The sequence below is a fragment of the Fusarium phalaenopsidis genome (genome assembly GCF_050370095.1).
Source record: "Fusarium phalaenopsidis strain FUZ10S chromosome Unknown contig_32302, whole genome shotgun sequence".
NCBI classification, from domain to species: Eukaryota; Fungi; Ascomycota; class Sordariomycetes; order Hypocreales; family Nectriaceae; genus Fusarium; species Fusarium phalaenopsidis.
This window is the reverse complement of record NW_028145405.1, coordinates 2,449,263-2,473,669: the sequence shown is the minus strand read 5'-3', so window position 1 is coordinate 2,473,669 and position 24,407 is coordinate 2,449,263. Positions and strand designations below refer to the sequence as shown.

Here is a 24,407-nt window from a genome sequence, read left to right as displayed (position 1 = left end):
TTCTAGATCTTCTACATTCATTCGTCATCCACGTTGGGTCAGACCCAACATCTCTCCATCCTTCTTGCTTCTCATGACTCGAGGCGTTCGCCTTTTTCTTCTCTTGCCATGCCACGTCAATCGCCCCGCCCTCCTCTGGCCTCTCGCGCGTGGGATGTCATTGCCTTCCCATTCACAACGGACCAATACATTCTGCCTAGAATCGGCTTCACTTAGGAAGTGAACATTACAACTGGCAACGGTCCGCATCACTTTCCCCTCGATATCACATCTTCCTCTCTGACACATACCCCAGGCTCTAGACTGTTCCATTCTAGAACCGAGATTGGAAGCATCATCCCGCATCAAGATGTCACTGACACATCTTTGACAATGGAACCGACACCTTTGACCTTCCCCCTCTTCAAGAGGCTCCCTCCAGAAATCAGAGCCATCATTTGGGAGTATTCCTTCGGAGAAGGAAGAATTTTCAAGACAAAGTCCCTTTCGATTGTGTCTGGCGTCATTCCCATGGTGGTCAACCACAAACCACCACCCTCAAGCCAAGCCTGCAAAGAAGCACGGAGGATTTCTCAGAAGCTTGGCCGGTTCCTGTTCGGAGCGTACGGAAGTCCCTACAAGAGCCTCTGGTTCAACACATCCAAGGATATTTTCTGGTGGGACAGGCAAGCCATCAAATGGGACCAGTTCAGATTTAACGGGCATTCCATCCACTGTGTTGAGAATGTCGCGCTCGATCTGTCCGACCACCCCGAATACTGCTTCGATATGGTCCATGACATGTGCTGCATCTTCCCTTTCTGCAAGAAACTCCAGCTAGTCCTCCAACATAATCAAGAGTTGGGCGACAACAACGTTCAGTTCTTGAAGGTTCGGGATAACTACCAAGTCAGCATCATGGGCGAGGATGGGATTGTGCCTTGGCAGGTCATCGAGGAAAATTTCGAAGAAGATTACGCGTTTGTGTATGCCGACCAAGACATGGGGATTCCTCAGGGCGCACAGCCGCCTCTCCTGGAGGTAGTTGAGGTCGTCCCAATTCGTCATGGTGAAAACTAAGGGGTCAAAAGAGTGTATTCTTAGCAGATCTTGACCAACGTCTACTCATGTTTATCACAACCTAGCAATCCAAAATGGGACAGACAATCTAAGGCAAAGTAGATATTAGAAGACGTTCTACTGACCAAAAAGGACAAAATTTGAGATATCCTACCTCCGAGTACGAATTAACTAAGTAATACTCGGTAATAGTCCGTAGGCAGGAAGTTGTCGCAGTGGATGTTAAGTCCGCCATTGGCACGTCAGTTGAGATATAAGCGAGATACCAGGACAGCAGAGAGTATTAGCAAACTCATCATAAATTTAAGGGGAAAAATGTATATAAAATATAGAAAGTATTAAGAAATATAGTATAAGAATAGTAATACTTTAGAGCTCTTTTACCTAATTTTCTTTTATTTTATCAACCATCCTTAGAGAAGGCCTTAACCCGGGTGATTGGTCAAATGACGCCAGCCCCGATACAGCAATGACCCCTCCAAACGGCTCTGGCGATTGGAGGGATCTCATCAGCATTCACCCCGTTCCTGACTGTCTCTGCCACACCGTCATACTTTCCAGTCGCAACCGTCGCAAAGCAAGCTCTCATCATGTCAAAGGGTCCCGTCGTGATAGGCTCTACGCAGCAGTTCGATGCGCTCCTCAAGTCGTCGCGCATCGTCGTCGCTGACTGTGAGTAACTGCCTCTGCGCCAGAGATGCCCCGCCATGCCCTTGCGGCAACTTGTCCAACACCGCAACGCGTCTCGCCTTCTGCCTGGAAAGAAGCTAACTAATGCTCCTCCTCTAGTCTACGCCGACTGGTGCGGTCCTTGCAAACAGATCGCCCCCCTTTACGCATCACTCTCGAACGAACTATCCCGCGAAAACATCCTGACCTTTGTCAAGATCAACAGCGAAGAACAGGGAGAGCTGTCTGAAAGATACCAGGTGTCGGCCCTACCAACCTTCCTCCTCTTCCTGGACGGAAAGCAGATCGACAAGGTCCAGGGCGCCAATCCTCCCAAGCTCCAAGCCATGGTTCAGAAGCTGGCGGCCGAGGTGGACTCGCTCGGCAAGAGCGCCGCCTCTGGCAGCGGAGGCAATTGGAAGGGCGCGGAGATCCCGCGAGGCTACAGCGACATCACAGACCAAATAGAGGTTCGAGATCTCGAGGTCCTCAACGCTGATGAGGAGAGCGGCTCCGTCAGGGTTCTGTTTGAGAAGTCCAAGCCCAGCGGACTGAGCAATGGCAAGGGAACGACCAAGGATTTTGTCCAGAGCGGCGCCGACGACCAGCTCCTCCTGTTCATTCCCTTCCAGTCGACCGTCAAGCTGCACACCCTCCAGGCAAGTTGCGCCGTGTTTTTTACTGGACTACCATTCTAACCACTGTGCAGCTTACTTCGCTTCCCCCCAAAGACGACGAGGATGCGCCAATGCGACCAGGAATCATCCACCTGTACATCAACCGTCCCCACAACCTCGACTTCAGCGAGGCCGACGAGACCGAGCCCACACAGATCATCGACATCCCTGCCGAGGACTGGAACGCCGACGGAACGGTCAATGTTGGACTGCGCTTTGTCAAGTTCACAAAGACGTCAACCCTAATCGTCTACGTCCAGCAGGGCGAGGGTGATGGCGAGACCGTCCGGCTTGATCGGGTGAAGCTCATTGGCGAGGCTGGAGCCAAGCGCGAGATGGGTAAGCTGCAGAAGGTTGGAGAAGACGAGTAATGTTATGCATGAAGAATTGGGTTAAGCTTGGCACATATTTTTTTCCTGTGATGTTACCAGGACACACCTGAATGCGATTCAGAGTGAAATGGCCATGCGCTTAAGGAGAATGTAATTGGGGTTTCAATAACAAAGAGGCAGCGCAAGATGTCGTTGTCCAGGTAGAGAATAAAGATCAAGACGTCGGTTCGTCAAGCATTCACGCACTCTCGTTCCTAATCAAGACGGCATTGCGATCCTCAGGGCCGTTTTCAACTTTACGCATTCCTACGCAAGGTACACACATATTCACTTCACGAGAGCATTGGGTTTAGATATGTCCTGCCTCCCAACCACGACTGAGGTGCATCAAAAGCACCAGAACCAAGCGATGGTAGGGCGGGCCTGCAATTTTGATTAATCTGTGGCACAACTGACGCTGCGATTTGATCCATTGGTAAGGGATTCGAGCAACACGGAGAATATAAAATTTCAGGTCATGCCAGCCGCACGAAGAAGAAAAAGAGAAAAGGGAAGCGCAGCTTCGGCTCGCGATCGAGATTTTTATGCGGTTCCGCCTCGCGTGGTTGGAGCTTGCTTAGTCAGGTGGGTTCCTCGGATTAAGTGTATCACCGGTTGGAACAGCTATTCCAGTGCCCCGCTCCAGGGTAGGCAGGAGACTTTCGAATTTCGATGTAAGTTGCTGTTGGTCGACGCAACAATCGAGATGTTCCTTGTCGTTTCAAGATCCTCGAATCCATGTTGCTTTTCAAGTCACTCTATTTCGGTCTCTAGAGACTCCGGTGTCGGAATTTCCGAGTCGTGATTCGCGAGACGAGCACCAACCAACACATCGTGGGTTGTTGAATCAGCCCACCATCACTTATCTTGCACCCTCAATCCCATTTAGAATGGCACATGGCCCGTCCCGCCGCAAGCCGCCACCAGTTACAGCGCAGATCATTGAGGCCAAGACTGCAACTCTCTGTAGCATACTGCCAAGAACCGGCGTCGCAGTGACAACCTCGATCCAGCGGAAGATATCTGCTCCGTCCAGTATCTATGGACTCATCGGCCTCTACCCGAAACAAGCTTCCCGAGCACCACCAACCTAGCAGCGCGGATGTAAAAGACTCCCCCGCCATTCGTGCAAAAACGTGGGCGTTTACGCAACATTATCCTCCATGGCGTAGGCAGATAGGCATTCATTCGCGCCTACTTCTACTAAGCCGAGGTGAATGACTTGTCCAGCGGGGAGAGCTCGCCTAGAGGATATGGGGACAAATCGTGGGGTGATTGCGGAGGTGAGCAGCCACGCCATTCTGCCGGGATAGTAGGATGGTCCCCTCTCCTTGGCTGGCCTGGCGGGTATTTGAATCATCGTGAGGAGTCAAGGTGAGTCAATTTTGACCTTGATCCTCCATCGTGTGAGGAAGAAATGTCGACGAGTTTCCCGTCCTTTGTCAAACTACCAGGAGAGCTGCGGTCCATGGTATGGGCGTATGCCCTACCAGAGCCGCGGGTTTTTGAAGTCCTCGATACTCCGCACTCAAACTTCAAAACTCCAGCCTCGGCAGGGCTCACGTTTGCGAATAGTTCGAATGAGCCCCCGCCTGTGCTGGCTGCCGTGTGCAGAGAGTCGCGGGCATACGTGCTGCACCGCTACAAGCGGCTGACGTTATCTGGAACAACAAAGTACATCGACTCTGTACGGGATGTCGTCCTGCTTGAACCCTACCTTCTCATCAGGCGGCTTCTAAGAGCCCTGCACTTTCTTTCACAAGTGGACTTTATGAGAGAGAACATGCGCCAAGTGGCCCTCGGGACGTCGTATGGCTTTGCGACGGGAATCTTTCACCCCATGCTCAGCGGAAAGGTATCGAGGAACAATATGACCATGTTTATCAAAAAGCTTCGTCGGTTCCCACGGCTGAAGAAGGTCTTATTTGTCGTCCACGAGGAGTTTCAGTGCACTCACCCGAACCCTCCCATGGCCGAATGGCCCTACGGGCTGCAGCTCTTCCACCACAACTACTCGTTCAAGTTTGACAACGAGCTGGGGATCAGCATCCACAACCCATGGCACTTTCACCAGAATGAGTTTCAGTACTACCCCCTCCAGACGGAGGAGGCTGATGAGGACGACGACGATCTGGGCGAGAGCGGGACGGATGGCGAGGAGGAGGCGGCAGAGTTGAACCGCAAACCTACCAACGAGGATTGGAGACGGTTCAAGAGGCGGTTCCTAAAGGCCGCGCACTCGACGCTGACGAAACGATTACGAGACAAGCCACCAATAGTCGAGACTCTGCAGCTGCAAGTCGAAGGCGCAAGCTTGCTGTGGAAGTACCGATCTTTTTAGAGGTGGATGACATGGAAGGCTGGGATCAATATCGAACACGACTCAGACATTACTGAGTTGGGATGACTGGCAAGGGAGTTGATGGAGGAACTCGAAACACGACGAATGAGCGATGGCAATTTGGAATTTAGGGAAATCCGGGATCCTGGAAACGCACACCACTTGACGCAAGCGCTTGACCCCTGCAGCAATGGATTTCGCGGCCATCAAGCTTGGCTATGGGGCCAAGGAACGTCGAAACACCTGGAACATGTCTAGTCGAAAGCTTGGTATCAATGGCGTTCGAGGGGGAGTTTATTTGGCGTTCGGGAGGTTTCTTGGCGTGACTGATGGAGAGCTGGACTGGTGTTTTCTGACGGTATGGGCAAATGGAGTATCAGCGTGAAACTGGACGATACCACGACTTGAAATTGAAACACATGACCGTGCATTTTGATCGACGAGCATGTCCCTGAATCGTGTGGGCTGTAATTTGCTAAATTACGAGGGTGTCAGGTCTCGACTTTGATGGTTGGATGCCGGGTTAATTTTGGGCTGTAGCAAAAGGTCGTATTTGACTATGTGAGTTGCCTAATGGGCTGTAGACACAGGAAATGGAAAAAAAAAAAAAAATCAGGTCATAACTAGTGGCAACCTTTAACCAGGTTTCAAGAGCAAATGTTCAATGCACAACCCGAAAACCATCGGGGTCGCTTGTGAGGTCATCACCATGGCCCAAAACGGCACCTGTATCCGAAGGCTGCGGTTCTAAAGACACTATGTGGGCTGCTCCCTGAAGGTAGGGAGCCTGGGCTCATCCAGTCGAATTAAAGTTGTGGGGCCACGCCCTGACGCTCACGAATGTTGTACTCTTGGAGAGGTTAAAGAGGCGGGCGAATCTGGCTCAAGATTCACCAAACCTCGTCCCTTTTGACACCAGGCCAGTGGCTGGCACCAGGTATGGGCTTGATTCTAGGCCCTAGGGCTGGCAAATAAACTCTGGACCATTACCGCAACTGGCCTAGACGATGCTCCTCATGCAGGGAACTATCTCGCCCAATCAGACGAGGCCGGCTCTGAACCCTTCTTAAACGACGTGATGTGCTGGACGATGAGGCGGAGGAGGCGCCTTTGACAAGTCGATCGATCCCGCTCGCCATGCACGCACAACGGTCCGGCATGCCGATGCCGATGCCGATGCCGACGCTGCCAACCGGATCTTGCAACAGCTAGAGAGACCGCACAGCTTATCAACTTCCGCCGTTGCCCATCCAGCTCGGCCGCCGAGTCTCTCCCCCTGTCTGGCCGCTTTCATGATCCCATCATGTCCACCACTCTGCCGGTCCTGGCCCCCCGCCTCCCGGGCTGCCCGCCGGCGGTGGACGACAGGACCTACACCAAGGAGCACACCGAGGAGGAGTGGGAGGCCATGCGCGAGGTCATCAAGAGGTTGTACATCCGCGACAACCGCAAGCTCAACGAGACCATGGCCATCCTGCAGGCGAGGCACGGCTTTGCAGCGACGTGAGTGCAGCCTTTGTGACTAAATAGAAGAAATCAAAGACCCCAGCTGATTCGCGTCCTTTGACTTTTGCCCCGGGAATAGAGAGCAAATGTTCAAGAAGCGCTTAAAGAAGTGGAATCTCAGGAAGCGCACATATCGCAAGAGCCCCTCGGGTTCCACAGCTTCCACTCCTGCGCAGATTGCCGAGGCATACTGCCAGAGTGCAGTAGCAGCAGAGACAGAGACAGTTGACGATCAGACTGCGGCGTCCTCGTCGTCGCCTGAGGAGCAGTCTCCAGAAGAGGCCAATGACACCTCCATGGCCCTCATCCGGCCCTCTAACAACGTAGGGCCCTACGCAAATCTCGAGCAGGTTCTCGGCAGCGTCTTCTCATGGAGTCAGTCCAAGCTGGACGCATACCCCGTTGCGTCGGATCCCATGTCGAGATATCTGGCGAACCCAAATCACCCCCCTATCCAGGACAGCCGGACAATGTACCGGACATTTGAGCTTGTTTTCGATCTGTGGTACCACGGAAAAGGGAACCTTGCAGGATTGGCTGCACGGAGAGGCTTCTATGTACTTGAGTTTGTCCTCAGTGAGGACCACCCGGACCTCGTATGGCACGTCCTAGACACCATCTTTGACATGGTGGATCGTGGACATCTTCAGCTTCTGGGTTTATTCTTGGATCATGCTACTATTCTGGCACAACGACAACTACCAGCTCAACACCCACTCCTCCGGATTCTACAGCAACTACGGGCATGTGATTATCATTCAGATCAAGGGAGGAGTTACTTATGCCATATACTACGTCAGGCCTGGATGCGAAACGTCGACATGCTGGCCGAACACATCGAGTCCTCGGATCCACAACGGCTCTGGCTCTACGAACAACTTATCTGGGATGGACGGACGCGGCTGCGCAAAGGGAGCGAGCTCGCCAAGAGGCAGGACGCCATGTACCACGCCCTCGAAACAATGGCCGAGGCACAAGACCACGGCCCCACGGTGGACGACTCTGACCGGCTACGAATAGAGGCGCTGAGGCTCGAGTTTACGCAAATGGACGTGGGCGACAAGAAGAAGGCCGAGGAGCTGGCCCTCAGCCTCCTCAACCACACGAGCTCCGACACGGGGACGGGGTCCAGATCAAGCGATCGGTTCCACGCGTACGCGCGCAAGATGCTCGCCAGGGTCCAGCAGGACCGGCAGGAGTGGGACACGGCCGAGCAGAACCTGCAGTACGCCATCTACAAGCGCGAGGCGGCCCACGGCACGCTCAACAACCTGCGCGTGATCCGCGACATGTGGGTGCTAGCCGCGCACTACCAAAAGGCCGGACGGCAGGGGGACGCGGATGCCATCACGGTGGATGCCCTCTCGAGGGCGCAGCTGTACCTGGAGCAAGAGCCTGACTGAATTTCTGGGTCGTGATACGGTGTCCTTTGGAGTTGGCGGTTCTAGAATGGGGTGGGATACCTAAGGTACTGGTGGGCTGCATACACACATACCATGCGAGTCGGAATACGTTTTTTAATGATTTGAGTCAAATCCTCAAACAAACCAACAACAACAACTACTACTACAACCTATTAAGCAACAACCTACCCAGTTCATCTTGGGGGGTCAGCATCTGGTTCATTGGGGAAGGGTCTAGTGGTTCGTGGACCTGGGGTTGAAAATGGAGCTTGGCTGCAGCCACGTGTGCACCGCCACAATGACGTTGACACTTTTTGGCCTCGACGATAGCAGCCTCTACTTACCTACCACCAATACAAATTTACCTACTTCCGTAACAACCTGGCCTCTACCTTGAATCTTTGCCCAGACATATCACTCGCTAGATCGCTCTTTCGTTCCCTATACTCGTCTACAGTGTCAGAATGGCTACCGGAGCTCCCCCAGACTACTGTAAGCTCTGCAACAACCCCACCATGGAATGCGCCGACAGCTAACACGGCGAATACTTCAGATGCCATCCTTGAGGTCTCTGAGACGGCTACCACCCAGCAGATCCGCGATGCCTACAAGCGGTATGTCTGAGATATCGCGCCTGAAATTTTGCTGACACCTCCTACCAGTGCTGCCTTGAAGACGCACCCGGACCGCGTCGCCAGCACCTCCCCAGACCGAGCCGAACGAACCCGCAAGTTCCAGCTCGTCAACGATGCCTACTACACCCTCTCCGATAACACCCGCCGCCGCGAATACGACGCCCAGCGCAAGCTCTTCAACACGAGCACCCCGGCCGACCCCTTCGAGGAGGACATCCCTGAGGGCGAGGAGGGAGCGGCGCCCGAGAGCGCATACTCTTGGGCGTGGAACTTCTTCACCAACCAGGCCGGCGGAGCCAACGCGCAGGACCGCGAGCAGACGGAGAATGCCCAGTTCAGCGACGTATTTGAGGAGATGATGCGGGAGGAGGGCATGGCCGAGGGAGGGGATAACCACCCCACGGGCAAGTTCTGGAGCATGCTGGGCGGCGTGAGCGGCGGCGCCCTGGGCTTCATCGTTGCCAACGTGCCGGGAATGGTCGCTGGCGCCGTGGCGGGAAACAGGCTGGGGGCCATCCGAGATGCCAGGGGCAAGAGCGTATATGCCGTGTTCCAGGTATGTTTACTTATACACTGTGGTGTAAGTTCAAGCTGACGTTTCTTCGCAGGAACTTCCTCAGGATGACAGGGCCAAGTTGTTGAGCCAGTTGGCCATAAGGGTGTTCAGCCATGCTGTCGGTATTTGAGTTAGAGGCTCTTGAAGAGTTTGCGGTATGGTTGGGCGCTGGGAGTTTGTTGGCCTTGGCTATTGAAGGACGGGTATTCTCTTTTCTTTGGATCATGAGGGTCAAGTAATGAGGGCTGGTGGTCAGGCGTATTGATTCGATAAACGAGCCTTAGTCGGAAACCTAGAATTCAACTTTGTTTGGACATTGAATTGCAAAGACAACAGCAGCTCTGAGTCTTGAGTCGTGTGTATTAATTCAGTAGATGGACTTTTTTTGCTTGCGTTGGTTGTTCCCAATACACCCCTGAAGTAGATCTCGCCTTATATCCGTACTGAGAGATTCCACACCGAAACTCTCATCTCCAATATGACATATCAAGTGGACTCTGGCAAGGGTTCTACTATGAGACCCATCTCTCCTTCCAATCAGGCTTCAAACTCTTGTCCCACTATCTCACCCTCGTAAAGCATCCCCTCATGAAGCCCCCAACATCAGTGGAAACAGCCTTTGACCATACTGGGTGAGAAACTTCCCAGGGAACTTCTCATGCCATAAAAAGTCTGCCAAGATCACTTCGAGCTCCAAAGAATTCGAAACGCCCAGCAAGATGAGTGCCTTGGACAAGTTACCGGAAAAGAAATCCCAGTCTTGGCTAGACTCAAAAGCCGCGGATGCCCCTATCACCAGACACCAGAGCAGTCCAGGTTGAAACACGGGCCGACTAGCAAGCATCAAATAGCCCTCCTGTAACTGCTCCCTAAGTCGCCCAAGAATCGCCCGAGGTAGGTGATGACTTGGGACCAGTTCCCGAATGATCAAGTAAAAAAAGGCGTGTGCTGCCGTCACGAGGATGCGTCCTTGAGACGTGAGACCATCGCCCCCTAGAGTGGTCTGAAGATGGTGGTCAACAACGTTGATGAGTACACGAAAGTCTTGCATCGGCACGTCCTTCGAATTTAATGAATATTGTGCCTGCCGTACAAGTGAGAAGCTGTCCTGAACGGCTGTGTCGTTGAAGCCAGACTCGAACACTCCTAAGTGCACTAGGCCTGGGGTATCGGCAGCGTCAAGTATACGGAGTGGAAGTGATATCATATCCATGGTAAGGATCATGGGAAGTATGGGCTTTGTACCCAGTCCAATAGCAGCTTGAATGTCGGACCTATCAATGTTAGAGATGACGGGATGATCTCCTTCGATGAACCCACCAGTTTATCACGCGAGCTACGTTGACATTCTCCTTGAGCTCACCATAGCCTCGCCTCGCTCGGATCAATAGATCAACAGCTCTCAGGTGCACACAGGCAACCTCATAGTTTCCTTCAGTGCCCTGTCAAACAGTCAGCACCATGTAAAGACTGCAGCACAAAGCCCCGACCTCGATGTTGGCAAGATTGGCGATCGTCCCGATCAGTATCATATCATTGACACCCCTAGCTAGTCTTTCCCGAACGCCCTGAATTACTAGGGCCTTTTGCTTACATCCTTCGTTCGCCACCTTTCTGGGATCCGGCAGCAACTGTGACCAGAGAGCTGCTGCCAGGCCCAATGTTGTATGCATGAGCAGGGGATCTGAAAAGGCGTAGCCTTCCCACCATTGCTTTCGGATGTAGGCAATGGTAGCGCGAAGGTCGAATCGAGAAATGACTACCCTTGTTAATAAGGACGAACGGTTTGCCCCTGAGTCAACGTACAGAATCTGATCAACTTGTCGTCATTGTCGGTTAGAGGAATGGGAAACGCGCTGAAAGGATCCCCGCGACCTTGGCTGGGAGATTTGACAAGATCCCATGGTGTGTTGGGATTAGGACCGGCGTCAAGGTGGTCAGCGGTGACATCCCCTGGTGAGTTGGCAGAGTCTTTTGTAAGCCGTGACTGGAGAGTCCTGACTGTCGATGCTGTGGCGGCTTGTTTCTCCTTGGTCGACTGAGAAGCCTGTTGAGCCTTACTCGGCCCGTTCAAGATCCTGAATCGACCCTTGAGTGTATCTTTTTGCCTGATGGTGAGCTGGGAATCCTTGGACCCCCCAGGATCTATTGCTTGACTCTTGCGTTGTAAACCGCTCTTGACTGCGTGACTCCTGGTGGACGCTGAAGGCCGTTTTGAGATGCCGTCTGAAACTACGAATGTGAAATCGGTCATAATGGTGTCTTGAACCCCGAAAGGTGCATCGGGAACGGTATCGTGAAGATTCACGCTCATGCTGTAAGGATGATGGATGGAGGCGTTGATACGGATAGTCAAGCATTAGTCAGCACTAGCAAGCTTGACTTGAACGAGTTCTCAACACCTTCACAAGATGCCAGATAGGAGGTGTCTCCTAGTATTCAAATAATCATCTAGGCGTGTAGCCCGTCACTCATATACTTAATCATCTCATCACCATGAAACGAAACGAAACCTCCGAGTCCCTTACACCATGAATGCGCCTCATGTGCTCCGTAAAAAGGTCTTGGCAAGTCTTGTTAACATTGATGCCAGGACGGTAGAACTCCGTGAGGAAATTTCACATACATTTTTGTATGACCCAAACTCATAATCTCGACATCTCTTCCTGCGCCCACGGTTCTCTGATTCGGAGGGCAAGCCAGACGTTCTTCGTCCTTGGTGACGGTATCGCAATGTCCGTGTCCGTCCTCTCAGACCATTAAGTTTACCCTAGGTATCCAGCGCCTACATAACCTATCTTCTCGAAGAGGGCTGGAACCCAGGAGGAGGGGGACCGCCAGGGTTGAAGCCGGGAGGCGGGAACTGAGGGTTTCCGGGGAATCCAGCTGGAGGGGGAGGGAAGTTTCCAGGGAATCCAGGAGGGGGCGCTTGGTAATGATTAGAAAATCTTCTTCGATAGCGAGAGTTGGCAAACTTACCACCTCGACCACCTGGGAATCCAGGGCCACCGGGGAAGCCAGGGAAGCCAGGAGGGGGAGCACCACCAACGCCGGCAGCAGGGCCCTAAGAAGAGAGTTAGTAACCTGTTCGATAACTTCGATATGGAACAAGGGATGCGTACGGCCAAAGAAGGAGGGGCAGCTCCTCTGCCAGCAGGGCGAGCGACACCAGGACCAGCCGCCAGGGCAGAAGAGATTCCACCAGGGGCACTCTTTCCAAGTCGAGCGCTAGGGTCGGCGGGGGGAGGCGACTCGACGGAGAGGGAGATGATGTGAGCGCCTCGGACGATCGTGAGACCCAGAGTTCGCTTCTCCTCCGACTCGATGGTTTGCGTCGCGGAACTACTCGCGCCAGGGGCAGCTGGCTTGTTCTGCTTGCGCTTGACGCGTCGGAACTCTTCGGTGTCGGCGAGGACGAGGTTCATGTGCTATGATATGATCAGCCCTGGTCAAAAGCCGCGGTCAAGTGGCATATCGAACCTTGTCAAAGGCAAGCATCTGACCGGTCATTGCCCTGCCATCGTTGAGGGTAACCCGCATCCGCCAGTTAATCTGTATCGAGAGCGTTAGTTTGGAACAAGCAATCGCGAAGCATGAAGCAGTAGAGCCTCATGCGCTCGTCGGGGTATACGTACGTAACCGGCCTGGAGAGCAAAGAGGTTAGCATCTGAGCAACAAAGAGAACTCGACGCGTGACGAGGGGCCAGAGGAACATACCATCTTTCCTTGCTTGTTCGACATCTCGGCGGTTGTTGCGAGGACTAGCTAGCGCAGTGCCTCTTGATTTCAAAAATTGGTGGTTGATCGCGGAGCTCTTGCGCGCGCGATCGCAGCCTTCAATGCCTGGAGCTCTGAAGGTGAGGATGATGTCCAAAATCTGCGGAGCCTGATGGAGAAGGCTGAGAGGTACACCGACAATGTACCGAACTGGCGCTAGGCCGCATTTGTCATAACCAAGCCCCACTCTGGCACACGGCTCGCTTGAGGGCAGACAAACCCTCAAATTTTTGTAGGTTCACAAAATCTTAAATCCACTCTCCGCAACCTCGCGATCTTCGACAGACAACTTCATCACCAGGTCCGACTAATCAACCGCAGCAATGGCGTCCGAGAAGACTAGCAACCCCATGCGGGAGCTCAAGATTCAGAAGCTCGTTCTGAACATCTCCGTCGGCGAGTCTGGTGACAGACTTACCCGTGCCGCCAAGGTGCTCGAGCAGCTTTCTGGTCAGACCCCCGTCTACAGTAAGTTTTTGCGCACCACGGACCGAGGCGATGCGATTATCTCTGACCGAATTCTCCTACAGGCAAGGCCCGCTACACTGTCCGTACCTTCGGTATCCGACGTAACGAAAAGATTGCTGTCCACGTCACCGTCCGAGGCCCCAAGGTAATTACGAACAATTCAACAAGACGATGAGCGAGACCAGGTGCTAACATGTCCCAAGGCCGAGGAGATTCTCGAGCGTGGCCTCAAGGTCAAGGAGTACGAGCTCCGCAAGCGCAACTTCTCCGAGACCGGCAACTTCGGCTTCGGTATCAGCGAGCACATCGATCTTGGTATCAAGTACGACCCCTCGATCGGTATCTACGGCATGGACTTCTACTGCTGCATGACCCGACCTGGTGAGCGCGTCACCCGCCGACGACGCACCAAGAGCCGCATCGGTTCCGGCCACCGCATCAAGCGCGACGAGACCGTCAAGTGGTTCAAGTCTCGCTTCGACGGTATTGTCCGATAAATGGATTGAATGGTTTATTGTCTTTAACGGATGGTCACGGCGAATATTGAGGGGAAAAATCACATGGGGCATGTATTTTGTTGCCTTTTGCTGCTGCATCAGCTCGACCGAATTCAGTCGAGCCACGGCCTGAGAGACCGACCGGCACTCTGCCGGCTTTCCGATATTCACTTTGAATGTGACATATGCCATCATTCTTGCCAGATTATTGGTATTTTGTCTACTTGGCCTATCGTTTTTGCGTCTACGTGAGACGTGTTGAACAATGTCCCTCTGGGACTTGGAAGCTCTGCTTCTGGCACATGATGCCTTTTTGCTGAGAGGCATCATCAGGCCATTGGAAGTATGCATATCGTAGATGGCGTAGAGACCTCGACGAGGAAGTCAGATGTACTCGAGAGTGTCAGACGAGTATGTGATCCTGCTCTGGTCCTAGTCCACAACTCGCTGGCCGTCATGTTGTAATGACCTACTTTGCGAACATGATGAGTTGTCATGGTAAGATTTCAACAAGAGAGCATTACACCGTCATGAACACAACACCCCCGACAATTTGTAGACCAATTGCACAATGCGGAGGTGCACCCCAGATTCAACGTCTGATAACTTTACTTTGGGACATGGGGCACATTTGCTGCAAGACGGCACGGGGTCAAGAAATCAACGAGGCACCGATCACGATGAATTCATCCTAAATCCTCTAATATTATGAACAAAGGTACACAAAAAGAAATACACTAAAATAATTCAAAGATATCCTAATAACAGATAATACATTAGATCTCTTTCATACTATTTTATTATTTCTTCTTCCTTGACACTCGTGGACAATGCGCAAGGCTCTTGATGGCAAAGAGGTGAAACAGGTTGAGCCGGAAAAATCACGGACCAAAGGCGGGATTCACGGGCCACGACAACTTCAGCCACCCCAGCTTGCGATTGATTGATCAATGGATGGATGGGGGCAGATGGCCTTGTTGCTTTGCCTTGGCTTGGCTGCTTGTGAGCTTGCGTCGCTGCTATTCTCTCACTGCTCTGTCCTGCTCCGTAGCCGGTCGCCAGGCCAGCCCCAGGGTTCCACCGCAAAGATGGAAGCTCGTTGGGCCACACAGCTCCTCCGAGATCCCCTGGCCCATCTCAGTACCGCATTTCTCAGGCACTAACTGTCTAGGCCTACCCGGGTAATGCCGGTCGGTCGGCGGTACGGGAGTTGCTTGAGATGCGAGTTTCGGCGCGGCGCCAGCAGCCCGCCAGGAGGGACGTGAGGGAGATCTGGGGATCTCAGATCGAGTCAATTGACATGTAGACGAGGCCTCTATCTAATCAATTGACCCCCTCGGCCCCCCAGAGCAGCTCTCGACATCTGCAATTGATGTCGGACGTCAGCTCGGCGGACGAAATGAAGCTCCGAAATGGAGCGGCTAGAAGAAAGCGAGCTAAGAAATTGTTAAGGCTGCCTCGGGATTTCCAGGCAAAAACGCGCAGTGTGCCCTGATTGGGCGGTCGGACCAGCTGAGCCCCACCTTCTCCCTCAGACAGACTCTGCTCTCCATCACCGTCCTTCCTCAAAAAACTCCATTTGCTCTCCTGCAAAGGCAGCACCGCACTCCCCAATCTCCCCTCCCTCCAATTGCACCTGGCTGCAATTGCTCTCCTTTCATCTCCAAACCTCCCGTACCTCTCTTAATATGTTCCGGAACGCCCTCCGACAGTCGACGCGCGCCGTCGGCGCTGTCTCTGCTGCTGGCAGGGTCGCCGCGGTAAGTCGTGCTCCCCCGAGCCCCGAATCGGCCTCAGAGCCATCGACCAGCGACTCCAAACAGCCTGCACCATCGCCAATCCATCGTGCGAGCTCAATTGGGTCGTCGGACCAAGCTTCCATCGCCCGCAAGAGCTTTTTCGAGCTGTTTTGGCCCGCTGTCGCCGCTCATACCGCCGTCCCATTTTCGGGCTTCGGCTAACTTGTTTTTCACCACTCAGGTCCGAAATGCCGCACCCGCCTCCATCAACGCTGCCCGATACTACGCCTCCGACGCCAAGGCTACTCCCACTGAGGTCTCTTCCATCCTCGAGCAGCGAATCCGTGGTGTCCAGGAGGAGTCCGGTCTCGCTGAGACTGGCCGTGTCCTTTCCGTCGGGTATGTGGATCATTAGGAAGCATCCGGAACGAGGCTGTGGGATGGATCCTGTGAGCTCTTTGCAGCATCACATCGCAACACAACACGACACCATACCACGCCTCCGCCCCTCCGGATGCCCTGGGAAGATGCAATTGGGACCCAATCGATACTAACTATGCGTCCACAGTGATGGTATCGCCCGTGTGCACGGCATGGCCAACGTCCAGGCTGAGGAGCTTGTCGAGTAAGTGCCGATCGGACTCCGATCATCGAGCTGGCATCTAACAACCAACAACAGGTTCGCCTCTGGCGTCAAGGGCATGTGCATGAACCTCGAGGCCGGCCAGGTCGGTGTTGTGCTTTTCGGTTCCGATCGTCTCGTCAAGGAGGGTGAGACTGTCAAGCGTACCGGCGAGATTGTAAGCACAAACCCACCTCAACCGTTGGTATGCGATCATATAGACTTACACAAACCTCTAGGTGGATATCCCCGTCGGCCCTGAGATGCTCGGCCGTGTCGTCGACGCTCTCGGCAACCCCATTGATGGCAAGGGTCCCATCCCCACCAAGGAGCGACGCCGTGCTCAGCTCAAGGCCCCCGGCATTCTGCCCCGAAAGTCTGTCAACGAGCCCGTCCAGACTGGTCTCAAGTCCATCGACGCCATGGTTCCCATCGGCCGTGGCCAGCGTGAGCTGATCATTGGTGACCGTCAGACCGGCAAGACTGCCGTTGGTCTCGACACCATCCTCAACCAGAAGCGCTGGAACAACAGCAGCGACGAGAAGAAGAAGCTCTACTGTGTCTACGTTGCCGTCGGCCAGAAGCGATCCACCGTCGCCCAGCTCGTCAAGACTCTTGAGGAGAACGACGCCATGAAGTACTCCATCGTCGTTGCTGCCACCGCCTCCGAGGCCGCTCCTCTTCAGTACCTCGCTCCCTTCACCGGTATGTACCTTGCTGCTCCAAAGTCGTTCCTGCCCTTTGCTTTACTTTATGGAATCGTCCAGTGGATACTCCTTCCCTGAACATGGACACTCCTGCCGCATGGATCATCCGCAAGCGAGATCCTGAACTTCAGAACCAAATCTCACAAAACATCGCAACAACTGTTGTTGCGCTTCAGAACAACATGGGAACAACTTATTAACTGTTTGACTAGGTGCCTCCATTGGTGAGTGGTTCCGTGACAATGGCCGACACTCTCTTGTCATCTACGACGATCTTTCCAAGCAGGCCGTCGCCTACCGACAGATGTCTCTGCTTCTCCGACGTCCCCCTGGACGTGAGGCTTACCCCGGTGACGTCTTCTACCTCCACTCTCGTCTCCTCGAGCGTGCTGCCAAGATGAACGACAAGCTCGGTGGTGGTTCCATGACTGCCCTTCCCGTCATTGAGACCCAGGGTGGTGATGTGTCTGCCTACATTCCCACCAACGTCATTTCCATCACCGACGGTCAGATCTTCCTGGAGTCTGAGCTTTTCTACAAGGGTATCCGACCTGCCATCAACGTCGGTCTTTCCGTCTCGCGTGTCGGCTCCTCTGCCCAGCTCAAGGCCATGAAGCAGGTTGCTGGTTCCCTGAAGCTTTTCTTGGCCCAGTACCGTGAGGTCGCTGCTTTCGCCCAGTTCGGTTCCGATCTTGATGCCGCCACCAAGCAGACTCTGAGCCGTGGTGAGCGTGTAAGTTGAACCCATTGTTCCAGAAGAAAACAGATACTAATCACTCCACAGCTTACCGAGCTCCTCAAGCAGAAGCAGTACTCCCCCATGGCCGTCAACGAGATGGTTCCCCTCATCTTCGCCGGTGTCAACGGTTACCTTGACAACGTTCCCGTCGGCAAGATCCTCCAGTGGGAGTCTGACTTCCTTGCCCACCTCAAGACCAACGAGGCCGACCTCATTGCCACCATTGACAAGGAGGGTGCCCTGTCCAAGGAGACCGAGGCCAAGCTCCGTGACGTCGTCCAGACATTCGTCAAGAGCTTCCTGGGTTAAATATAATCAAAAGCATCTTGCGCGGAGAAGAACGGGGGCTTTTGGGGATGTCGCTATCTATACCGAATAACTGTAGTCGTGTTTTCTCTCTTGAGGCGGAGGGAATAGTCGAGGGGTCGCGCCTGATAGGAGCGGCGGGATGAGTTGAGGGAGATTCACCCGTCGTATTGCCACTTGTAAAATAGAGCACAAAACTCAATGAACGCCCTCGATTCCTTTTGTTCCAACTTTCCTAAATACTGTTCCTGCCGCCTATTCCCAAGTGGGACTGGCGTTGAATGTGTCTGTTTAGCTGTTGCAGTAGTGGTGTTCTGTGTGGGGGAGCGATCTCGGAGAAAATCCTCGTCTAAGGATGATTATGAAGAATGATCAAGATGTAGTAAAATTGATAGATAGTCTACGTAGGATTATGAAAACATTGCCCATGGTTTTAGTATTTTTATATAAATTTATTGACTATCAAGTCATAGCCTCAGAGGAGTTCGTGTCTGTGTTCTACCGTTCTGTCGTTCTGCTGTTAGCGCGGTTTAGCTCTTAACCTGCATGGGAGCTTGAAGCTCTCTCAACATTAGAGGCACACCGCAGAGGAACTCTGCGATCTCATCAATGGCTACACCTAGTGTATCTTCTACCCTTCATCAAGGGCTGGGCTCGTGAGCATTCCGCTCCTCCCCTTCATCATCTCTGAGGCACCGCAAGCGCAACATGGAGACCGCCGAGGAGCTTCGCGATCTGGTCGATGGTTATACCTGGTGTACCATTAGCGTGGATGCTCCTGAGTGGTATGTCTGTCCGATCTACAAGACTATACTCGGGGAAGAAGAGGCGTTCAACCAGATCTGCTCTCGGACACCACTCACTTTTGCCCTGGGCCTGCTCGATATCCTTGGGTCGCCCTCACCCCCCACGCAACAAAACACCGCTGCAACATCTCAACAGACATACTGTCGATAGAGCCCACGCACAACTTTGCTTGTAATCCAGGTTTCTCGAAGAGAAAGGCATACACCGCCCATACTTTTGTGATAGACGCTGGTGGTGGGAAGCGGAAGAAATCGAGCGACGGGGAGCGATGGATCTCGGACCCAGGCCAAAGTGCGAGCATCCCTACCCTAGGCACTCTCAGGATGGTAAGTATGATCAAGATGAAATAGAACCTATAAATATTCTATGTAATATTATGAAGAATATGGCCTAACGTACATGATAAGCGAGCGTCGCAGACAAGTGAGCGTCGCACTTTTCCCTCTTACATCTAACTTTCCATTTGATCAATTGATTCCCAACCACCAAATATGTCAGACTCGAATATGGAGGCTAGAACCCTTCTTGCCCTTCAGGCCCTTCAAAATAACCCTAAGCTAAGCATCCGACGCGCTGCAGGGACCTACCGGGTCTCTGAGCATAGGCTACGTCGGCGACAGAATGGCATTCAAGCTCGACTTGATACTATCCCTAAATCACGCAAACTATCAGATCTAGAGGAACAGATCCTTATTCAGTTTATTCTCGACCTAGATTCGCGAGGATTTCCCCCCCGGCTACGTGGTGTAAAAGAAATGGCTGATCAATTGCTTGCCGACCGCGACGCGTCACCAGTTGGCGTGCGTTGGGCTTCAAACTTCGTCAGGCGACACCCAGAGCTTAAGACGCGTTTCTTTCGGAAATACGACTACCAGAGAGCCAAATGCGAAGATCCAACGGTTATCCGTAACTGGTTTCGCCTCGTGGGGAATACAATCGCGAAGTATGGCATCCGATCAGATGATCTCTATAACTTTGATGAGACTGGCTTTCTTATGGGCATGATTGCAAGCGGAATGGTCGTCACAGGTTCAGAAAGGCGTTCAAAGCCGAAATCAGTGCAGCCTGGAAACCGGGAATGGATTACAGTCATCCAGGCGATCAATGCGGAAGGCCAGGCGATCCAGCCGTTTATCATTGGCGCAGGCGAATATCACCTCGCCAATTGGTACCAAGATAGCAACCTCCCGGGCGATTGGGCTATTGCAACGACCCAAAATGGCTGGACCGATAACGAGACCGGTCTCGAGTGGCTCAAGCACTTTGACCGGTGTACAGCTAAGCGATCAAATAGTCGCTATCGTCTCCTGATCCTCGATGACCACGAAAGTCACCAGTCCATCGAATTCGAGAGATATTGCGAGGAGAATAAGATCATCCGGCTTTGTATGCCACCTCATTCCTCTCACCTGCTTCAGCCACTTGACGTCGGGTGCTTTGGGCTGCTGAAGAAGGCTTATGGTCGAGAAATAGAGCATCTGATCAGATGCTCTATTACCCACGTTTCAAAGACCGAGTTCTTTCCGGCCTTCTACGCAGCACACGAGGCCACTATGACGGAAAAAAATATCAGGGGGGCTTTTAAAGGAGCCGGCCTTGTTCCCCTTGACCCAGAAACTGTGGTCTCAAAGCTTGATGTGCAGCTACGGACTCCAACGCCTGCCGAGGAGGGGGTTGAACCCTCTACCCCTTGGGTCTCAAGGACCCCAAAGACCGTGCTTGAGGCCGGATCTCAGTCTGAATACCTCGAAAGACGAATCAGAAGGCATCATAGCAGCTCCCCAGAGTCAATTATAGAGGCTATGAAGTCTCTTACGAAGGCAGTAAAGGGAAATATGCATGAGATTGCATTATTAAGGGCTGAGGTTAAAGACCTTCGAGAGGCGAATGAGATACTAAGCCGGCGCCGGAGGGCAAAAAGGACTAGATTGCAGAAAAGAGGAGTAATGATAGTAGAGGAAGGAAGGCAGGTAATTGATCAAATGGATATAGATGCTCAGGTGGTGGCGGAATCGTCGAGGAGTGGTGGTCAAAGAAGGTCAGCGCGACTGGGCGTTCGGCGTTGTGGTATCTGTAGTAAGCCCGGGCATAATATAAGGACCTGTCAGGTAGTGATTGAGACGTCTGGGGAAGAGTATAGTTAGTAGTTTTAATTGATCAAATGGTTTGTGGTATTTTTATTGCGATCTATTATAAAGAGGTAAGGAAAAGTGCGACGCTCACTTGTCTGCGACGCTCGCTTATCATGTACGTTATTATTTTGACATTTTTATACAAGCCTGTTCGTCCTGAAGTCCTAACCTTAGACGAGTTAGACGTGCTTTGCCGTTCTTGGAAAGAGCTCTTGATCCACGTGGGAGTGGGAGCTTGGTGAAGCTCGCAACAGTGACATCATGAACTATCAAGTCGTTAAAAACAGGCTCGGCATCAATGAAGCTCGACATATAATAAGCTCACCTAAATCCTAAAGGAAGCATTAATTGATCGCCTTGCAAGTCTCGATTGTGCCCATCCTCTGATCCGACTGTAACTTTCCCAATTGGATCTTCCCCCACCTTCGCAACGAACGACTCCAACTTGACCTCTCTCCAACACAAATCACCGACTTCTAGATCCTGCAATGTCTACCGAGGACCTCAACATGTCTGCCGCTACGAAAAATGTCCTGGCCAAGGTGCGGCGCATCATCCCGCCGATGCTGGAATCATTCCACAAGGGTTCGTACCTTCTCGGCTCAGCCGGCGTGGACTGACTGATCTGAGCAGGCCAGCTGGGCCGAGTGGCCGTCATAGGAGGTAGCGAGAACTACACGGGTGCGCCGTACTTTTCAGCAATGGCGAGCGCAAGACTAGGATGCGATATGGCGAGTAGCAAGTCCTCAACCCTGGGATATACAACTTGGCTAACCAATGTTCCTCGCAGTCCCACGTCATCTGCACGCCCGCAGCAGCGACCGTCATCAAGTCATACTCGCCGAACCTCATGGTCCATCCTCTGATGCGTCAGAGCCCGGCCCCGAACCCGAACCAAGATCCGACGACCCGGGACACATCCAAGGACCCAGACTCTGACCCAGAGCACATATCGGCGCAGATCATCGACCTGCTCCCACGGCTACACGTCCTCGTCGTCGGGCCCGGCCTCGGCCGCGATCCATTGATGCATGCTACCGTAGCACGCGTCATCCGCGCCGCGCGCAATCGAGGTACACCCGTCGTGCTGGATGCCGATGCTCTGATACTGGTGCAGAAGGACCCGGGCCTGGTGAGAGGTTACGATGGCGCGGTGCTGACGCCCAACGTCGTCGAGTTTGCCAAGCTGTGCGAGGCGCTCAAGGTCGACGTCGGCGAAGATGCGAGCGAGACGGCGCGGGTTGAGGCTCTAGCCAAGACGCTCGAGGGCGTAACGGTTATTCAGAAGGGCGCCAAGGACTACATCTCCAATGGCAAGACAACCCTTACGGTCGATCTCCAGGGTGGCAGGAAGAGAAGTGGTGGACAGGGAGATACCCTGACGGGATCCATTGCAACCTTCTTGGGGTGGAGGAAAGCATATCTCGACCGTCTTTGGGATGTAGGCCAGAACGCTCTCGGCGAGCATGAATTGGTTAGGCTAGCAGCTTTTGGTGGTGCCGCCATTACAAGAGTGGGTTGATCTCATTTTCTTTGTTGTGAGAGTGACGGGCTCCTGAACTGGATGCATCTGTCAGCGCCGCATTGAAGAATCACATGCTCACCATCAATAGGAGTGCTCTCGTCTGGCCTTTGCTAAGAAGGGCCGCAGTCTCCAGGCCAGTGACTTGACTGAAGAGGTGCACGTTGCATTCCTCAACATCTTTGGGGAAGAAGACGAGGAGGCAGACTCATCGAGACTATAGACACATATAAAGGAGCTACGAAGACACGATAGGCAAACATGTCACAGGCTATCCTCGATTTGCCCAAGTCCCAACGGCTTGCTCTTTGATGTGATGTGACGACGAATGGTGGCAGTTGACCAACAACAAAGAGAGAGCAAGCAACCAACTCTCTCTGTTGGCACCTAGCTAGACGATGCCATCTGATCAAACTCGGCCCATCGGGCTTCTCGCCGTCTCTTCCACGCGACAAGGCTCGGCAGATGGACCGGTACGCTTGGCTTTCTTCACATCTACAACCTAGGCCGTGTTGTAAAAGATTCCTCGCTCGGAAAGGGCGGTACCTGAGAGAAATCAGAAACGAGCCAAACGGGGGCACCCTTGGAGATCAGCAAAGCCCTATGACATGCACGACTTGGCTGGCCAGTCTGGGTGTGCCAAAAGGGAACAAAGAGGCTTTCCAAAGGCTCAATCCATCAACGAAAACGTAATCAGCATTTGCACTCGATGCGATTCTGTGCTCAAAAGCCCATCGTAGGGCTTGAAGAAGCCGTTGGTTGGCATGCAAATGCAGATGCAGATACGGTAGGCTAACCAGCTGGCCTCAATGCGAGCGAGACGAGACCCACGGGAACCCTTGTAAGATAAAAAATCTTGAGAGAAAAAACCGCAACTCTTGCAGAAGGGGAGGCCAGTCAGGATGGCAGACGAGTCGTCAAACATGACATGATGCGTATAGAGCAGAGTGTGCCTCTGCAGTGCAGTCTCTTCTGCAGAGACCATCAGTGGCGCTTCGGGTTCCTGCGGCGGTGATGCTGCAGACCAGTCGTCTCGACTACCGTACCGCTGCGCGACAACAACAAGAGACAAGGATATGCACCTTGTATGCGAGGCATTGCGTATCCCAATCAACCTGTGGCGGAGAGAGAGAACAAGAAGAGGCCACACTACCCATACATACACTCCGCGTGGCCATGCGCAGGGCATACAGCAAGCATGATGAGCATGGGCATTGCAAGGGCGTGGCCGTTGCCGTTTCCGCCTCCGCCTCGCGTGGCCAACGGCGGCTGGCTTGGCGCGTGGCGTGCAAGCAATAATCAACGGGGGCTGATTGTGGCCGTCGACGGTGGAGATTGTTGGGTCCAGACGATGGCTGCCCATGCGAGGGATCAAGACTGAGCAAGATACCATACGTCTGACGGCCGTCGACAATTCTGGAAGCATGTACATGAGGCAAGGGGAGCGCTGGCAAACCATCTGTTTCTGAACAAGGGCAAGACTTGTTGAGCTTCATGCAGATATCGACTTCCGTCTTGCCTGCTCCCTGCTGCCGTTGACGAGACACGTTGGATCACCTGTAGACGAGAAAATTTTCCACGAGGCGAATCTGAGCACATGGACGCTCACCTCGACAGAAACAACTTCCTCCTTCCTCCAACCAGCTCTCTTCTCCTTCTGCACCTCGCCCTACACAATGCAGTCCGTGACGTTCCCAAATCCGATATATCTTGACCCTGCCTGGCACTCTCTGCCTCGTATGCAGCTGCGCCGACAAGGGTCAATTCGCTCCCGAGGCCAGATCTTGGGCCCTCGATCCGATCTCATCCTCTGACCTGTGATCGATTCAGTGCCCGTCCGGATGTTGATCGTCCTCGTGCTGATGGGGAAGCCT

At 53.2% G+C, this 24,407-nt stretch overlaps 9 protein-coding genes across 9 annotated transcripts; 8 read left to right on the top strand and 1 right to left on the bottom strand.

The window, feature by feature from the left end:
* Positions 1 to 372: 372 nt before the first annotated feature.
* LRP88_08139 (2EXR domain-containing protein) lies at positions 373 to 1,059 on the top strand (the record flags this gene model as incomplete). The annotated part of the gene is made up of 1 exon (XM_083244648.1): positions 373 to 1,059. The coding sequence occupies one exon, from the start codon at positions 373 to 375 to the stop codon at positions 1,057 to 1,059; it is 687 nt and encodes a 228-aa protein (XP_083099142.1).
* A 590-nt stretch (positions 1,060 to 1,649) lies between these two features.
* On the top strand, positions 1,650 to 2,776 carry LRP88_08138 (PITH domain-containing protein; the record flags this gene model as incomplete). The annotated part of the gene is made up of 3 exons (XM_083244647.1): positions 1,650 to 1,731; positions 1,849 to 2,366; positions 2,438 to 2,776. 3 exons carry the CDS (start codon positions 1,650 to 1,652, stop codon positions 2,774 to 2,776), a joined length of 939 nt encoding a protein of 312 aa, XP_083099141.1.
* Positions 2,777 to 4,193: 1,417 nt separating this feature from the next.
* LRP88_08137 (2EXR domain-containing protein) lies at positions 4,194 to 5,117 on the top strand (the record flags this gene model as incomplete). Its single annotated transcript, XM_083244646.1, has 1 exon — positions 4,194 to 5,117. The coding sequence occupies one exon, from the start codon at positions 4,194 to 4,196 to the stop codon at positions 5,115 to 5,117; it is 924 nt and encodes a 307-aa protein (XP_083099140.1).
* Positions 5,118 to 6,420: 1,303 nt separating this feature from the next.
* LRP88_08136 (Clr5 domain-containing protein) lies at positions 6,421 to 8,026 on the top strand (the record flags this gene model as incomplete). Its single annotated transcript, XM_083244645.1, has 3 exons — positions 6,421 to 6,620; positions 6,703 to 7,252; positions 7,424 to 8,026. The coding sequence occupies 3 exons, from the start codon at positions 6,421 to 6,423 to the stop codon at positions 8,024 to 8,026; spliced, it is 1,353 nt and encodes a 450-aa protein (XP_083099139.1).
* Positions 8,027 to 8,490: 464 nt separating this feature from the next.
* LRP88_08135 (DnaJ domain-containing protein) lies at positions 8,491 to 9,347 on the top strand (the record flags this gene model as incomplete). The annotated part of the gene is made up of 4 exons (XM_083244644.1): positions 8,491 to 8,518; positions 8,580 to 8,637; positions 8,689 to 9,217; positions 9,270 to 9,347. 4 exons carry the CDS (start codon positions 8,491 to 8,493, stop codon positions 9,345 to 9,347), a joined length of 693 nt encoding a protein of 230 aa, XP_083099138.1.
* A 2,664-nt stretch (positions 9,348 to 12,011) lies between these two features.
* LRP88_08134 (small nuclear ribonucleoprotein-associated protein) lies at positions 12,012 to 12,958 on the bottom strand (the record flags this gene model as incomplete). The annotated part of the gene is made up of 6 exons (XM_083244643.1): positions 12,012 to 12,145; positions 12,197 to 12,281; positions 12,340 to 12,645; positions 12,698 to 12,769; positions 12,853 to 12,861; positions 12,935 to 12,958. 6 exons carry the CDS (start codon positions 12,956 to 12,958, stop codon positions 12,012 to 12,014), a joined length of 630 nt encoding a protein of 209 aa, XP_083099137.1.
* A 359-nt stretch (positions 12,959 to 13,317) lies between these two features.
* On the top strand, positions 13,318 to 13,959 carry LRP88_08133 (60S ribosomal protein uL5; the record flags this gene model as incomplete). Its single annotated transcript, XM_083244642.1, has 3 exons — positions 13,318 to 13,462; positions 13,525 to 13,607; positions 13,666 to 13,959. The coding sequence occupies 3 exons, from the start codon at positions 13,318 to 13,320 to the stop codon at positions 13,957 to 13,959; spliced, it is 522 nt and encodes a 173-aa protein (XP_083099136.1).
* Positions 13,960 to 15,647: 1,688 nt separating this feature from the next.
* On the top strand, positions 15,648 to 18,075 carry LRP88_08132 (F1F0 ATP synthase subunit alpha; the record flags this gene model as incomplete). Its single annotated transcript, XM_083244641.1, has 7 exons — positions 15,648 to 15,719; positions 15,940 to 16,097; positions 16,267 to 16,323; positions 16,378 to 16,498; positions 16,560 to 17,025; positions 17,240 to 17,760; positions 17,812 to 18,075. 7 exons carry the CDS (start codon positions 15,648 to 15,650, stop codon positions 18,073 to 18,075), a joined length of 1,659 nt encoding a protein of 552 aa, XP_083099135.1.
* Positions 18,076 to 21,499: 3,424 nt separating this feature from the next.
* Positions 21,500 to 22,756, top strand: LRP88_08131 (NADHX dehydratase; the record flags this gene model as incomplete). Its single annotated transcript, XM_083244640.1, has 3 exons — positions 21,500 to 21,553; positions 21,802 to 22,524; positions 22,625 to 22,756. 3 exons carry the CDS (start codon positions 21,500 to 21,502, stop codon positions 22,754 to 22,756), a joined length of 909 nt encoding a protein of 302 aa, XP_083099134.1.
* Between the last annotated feature and the right edge of the window lie 1,651 nt (positions 22,757 to 24,407).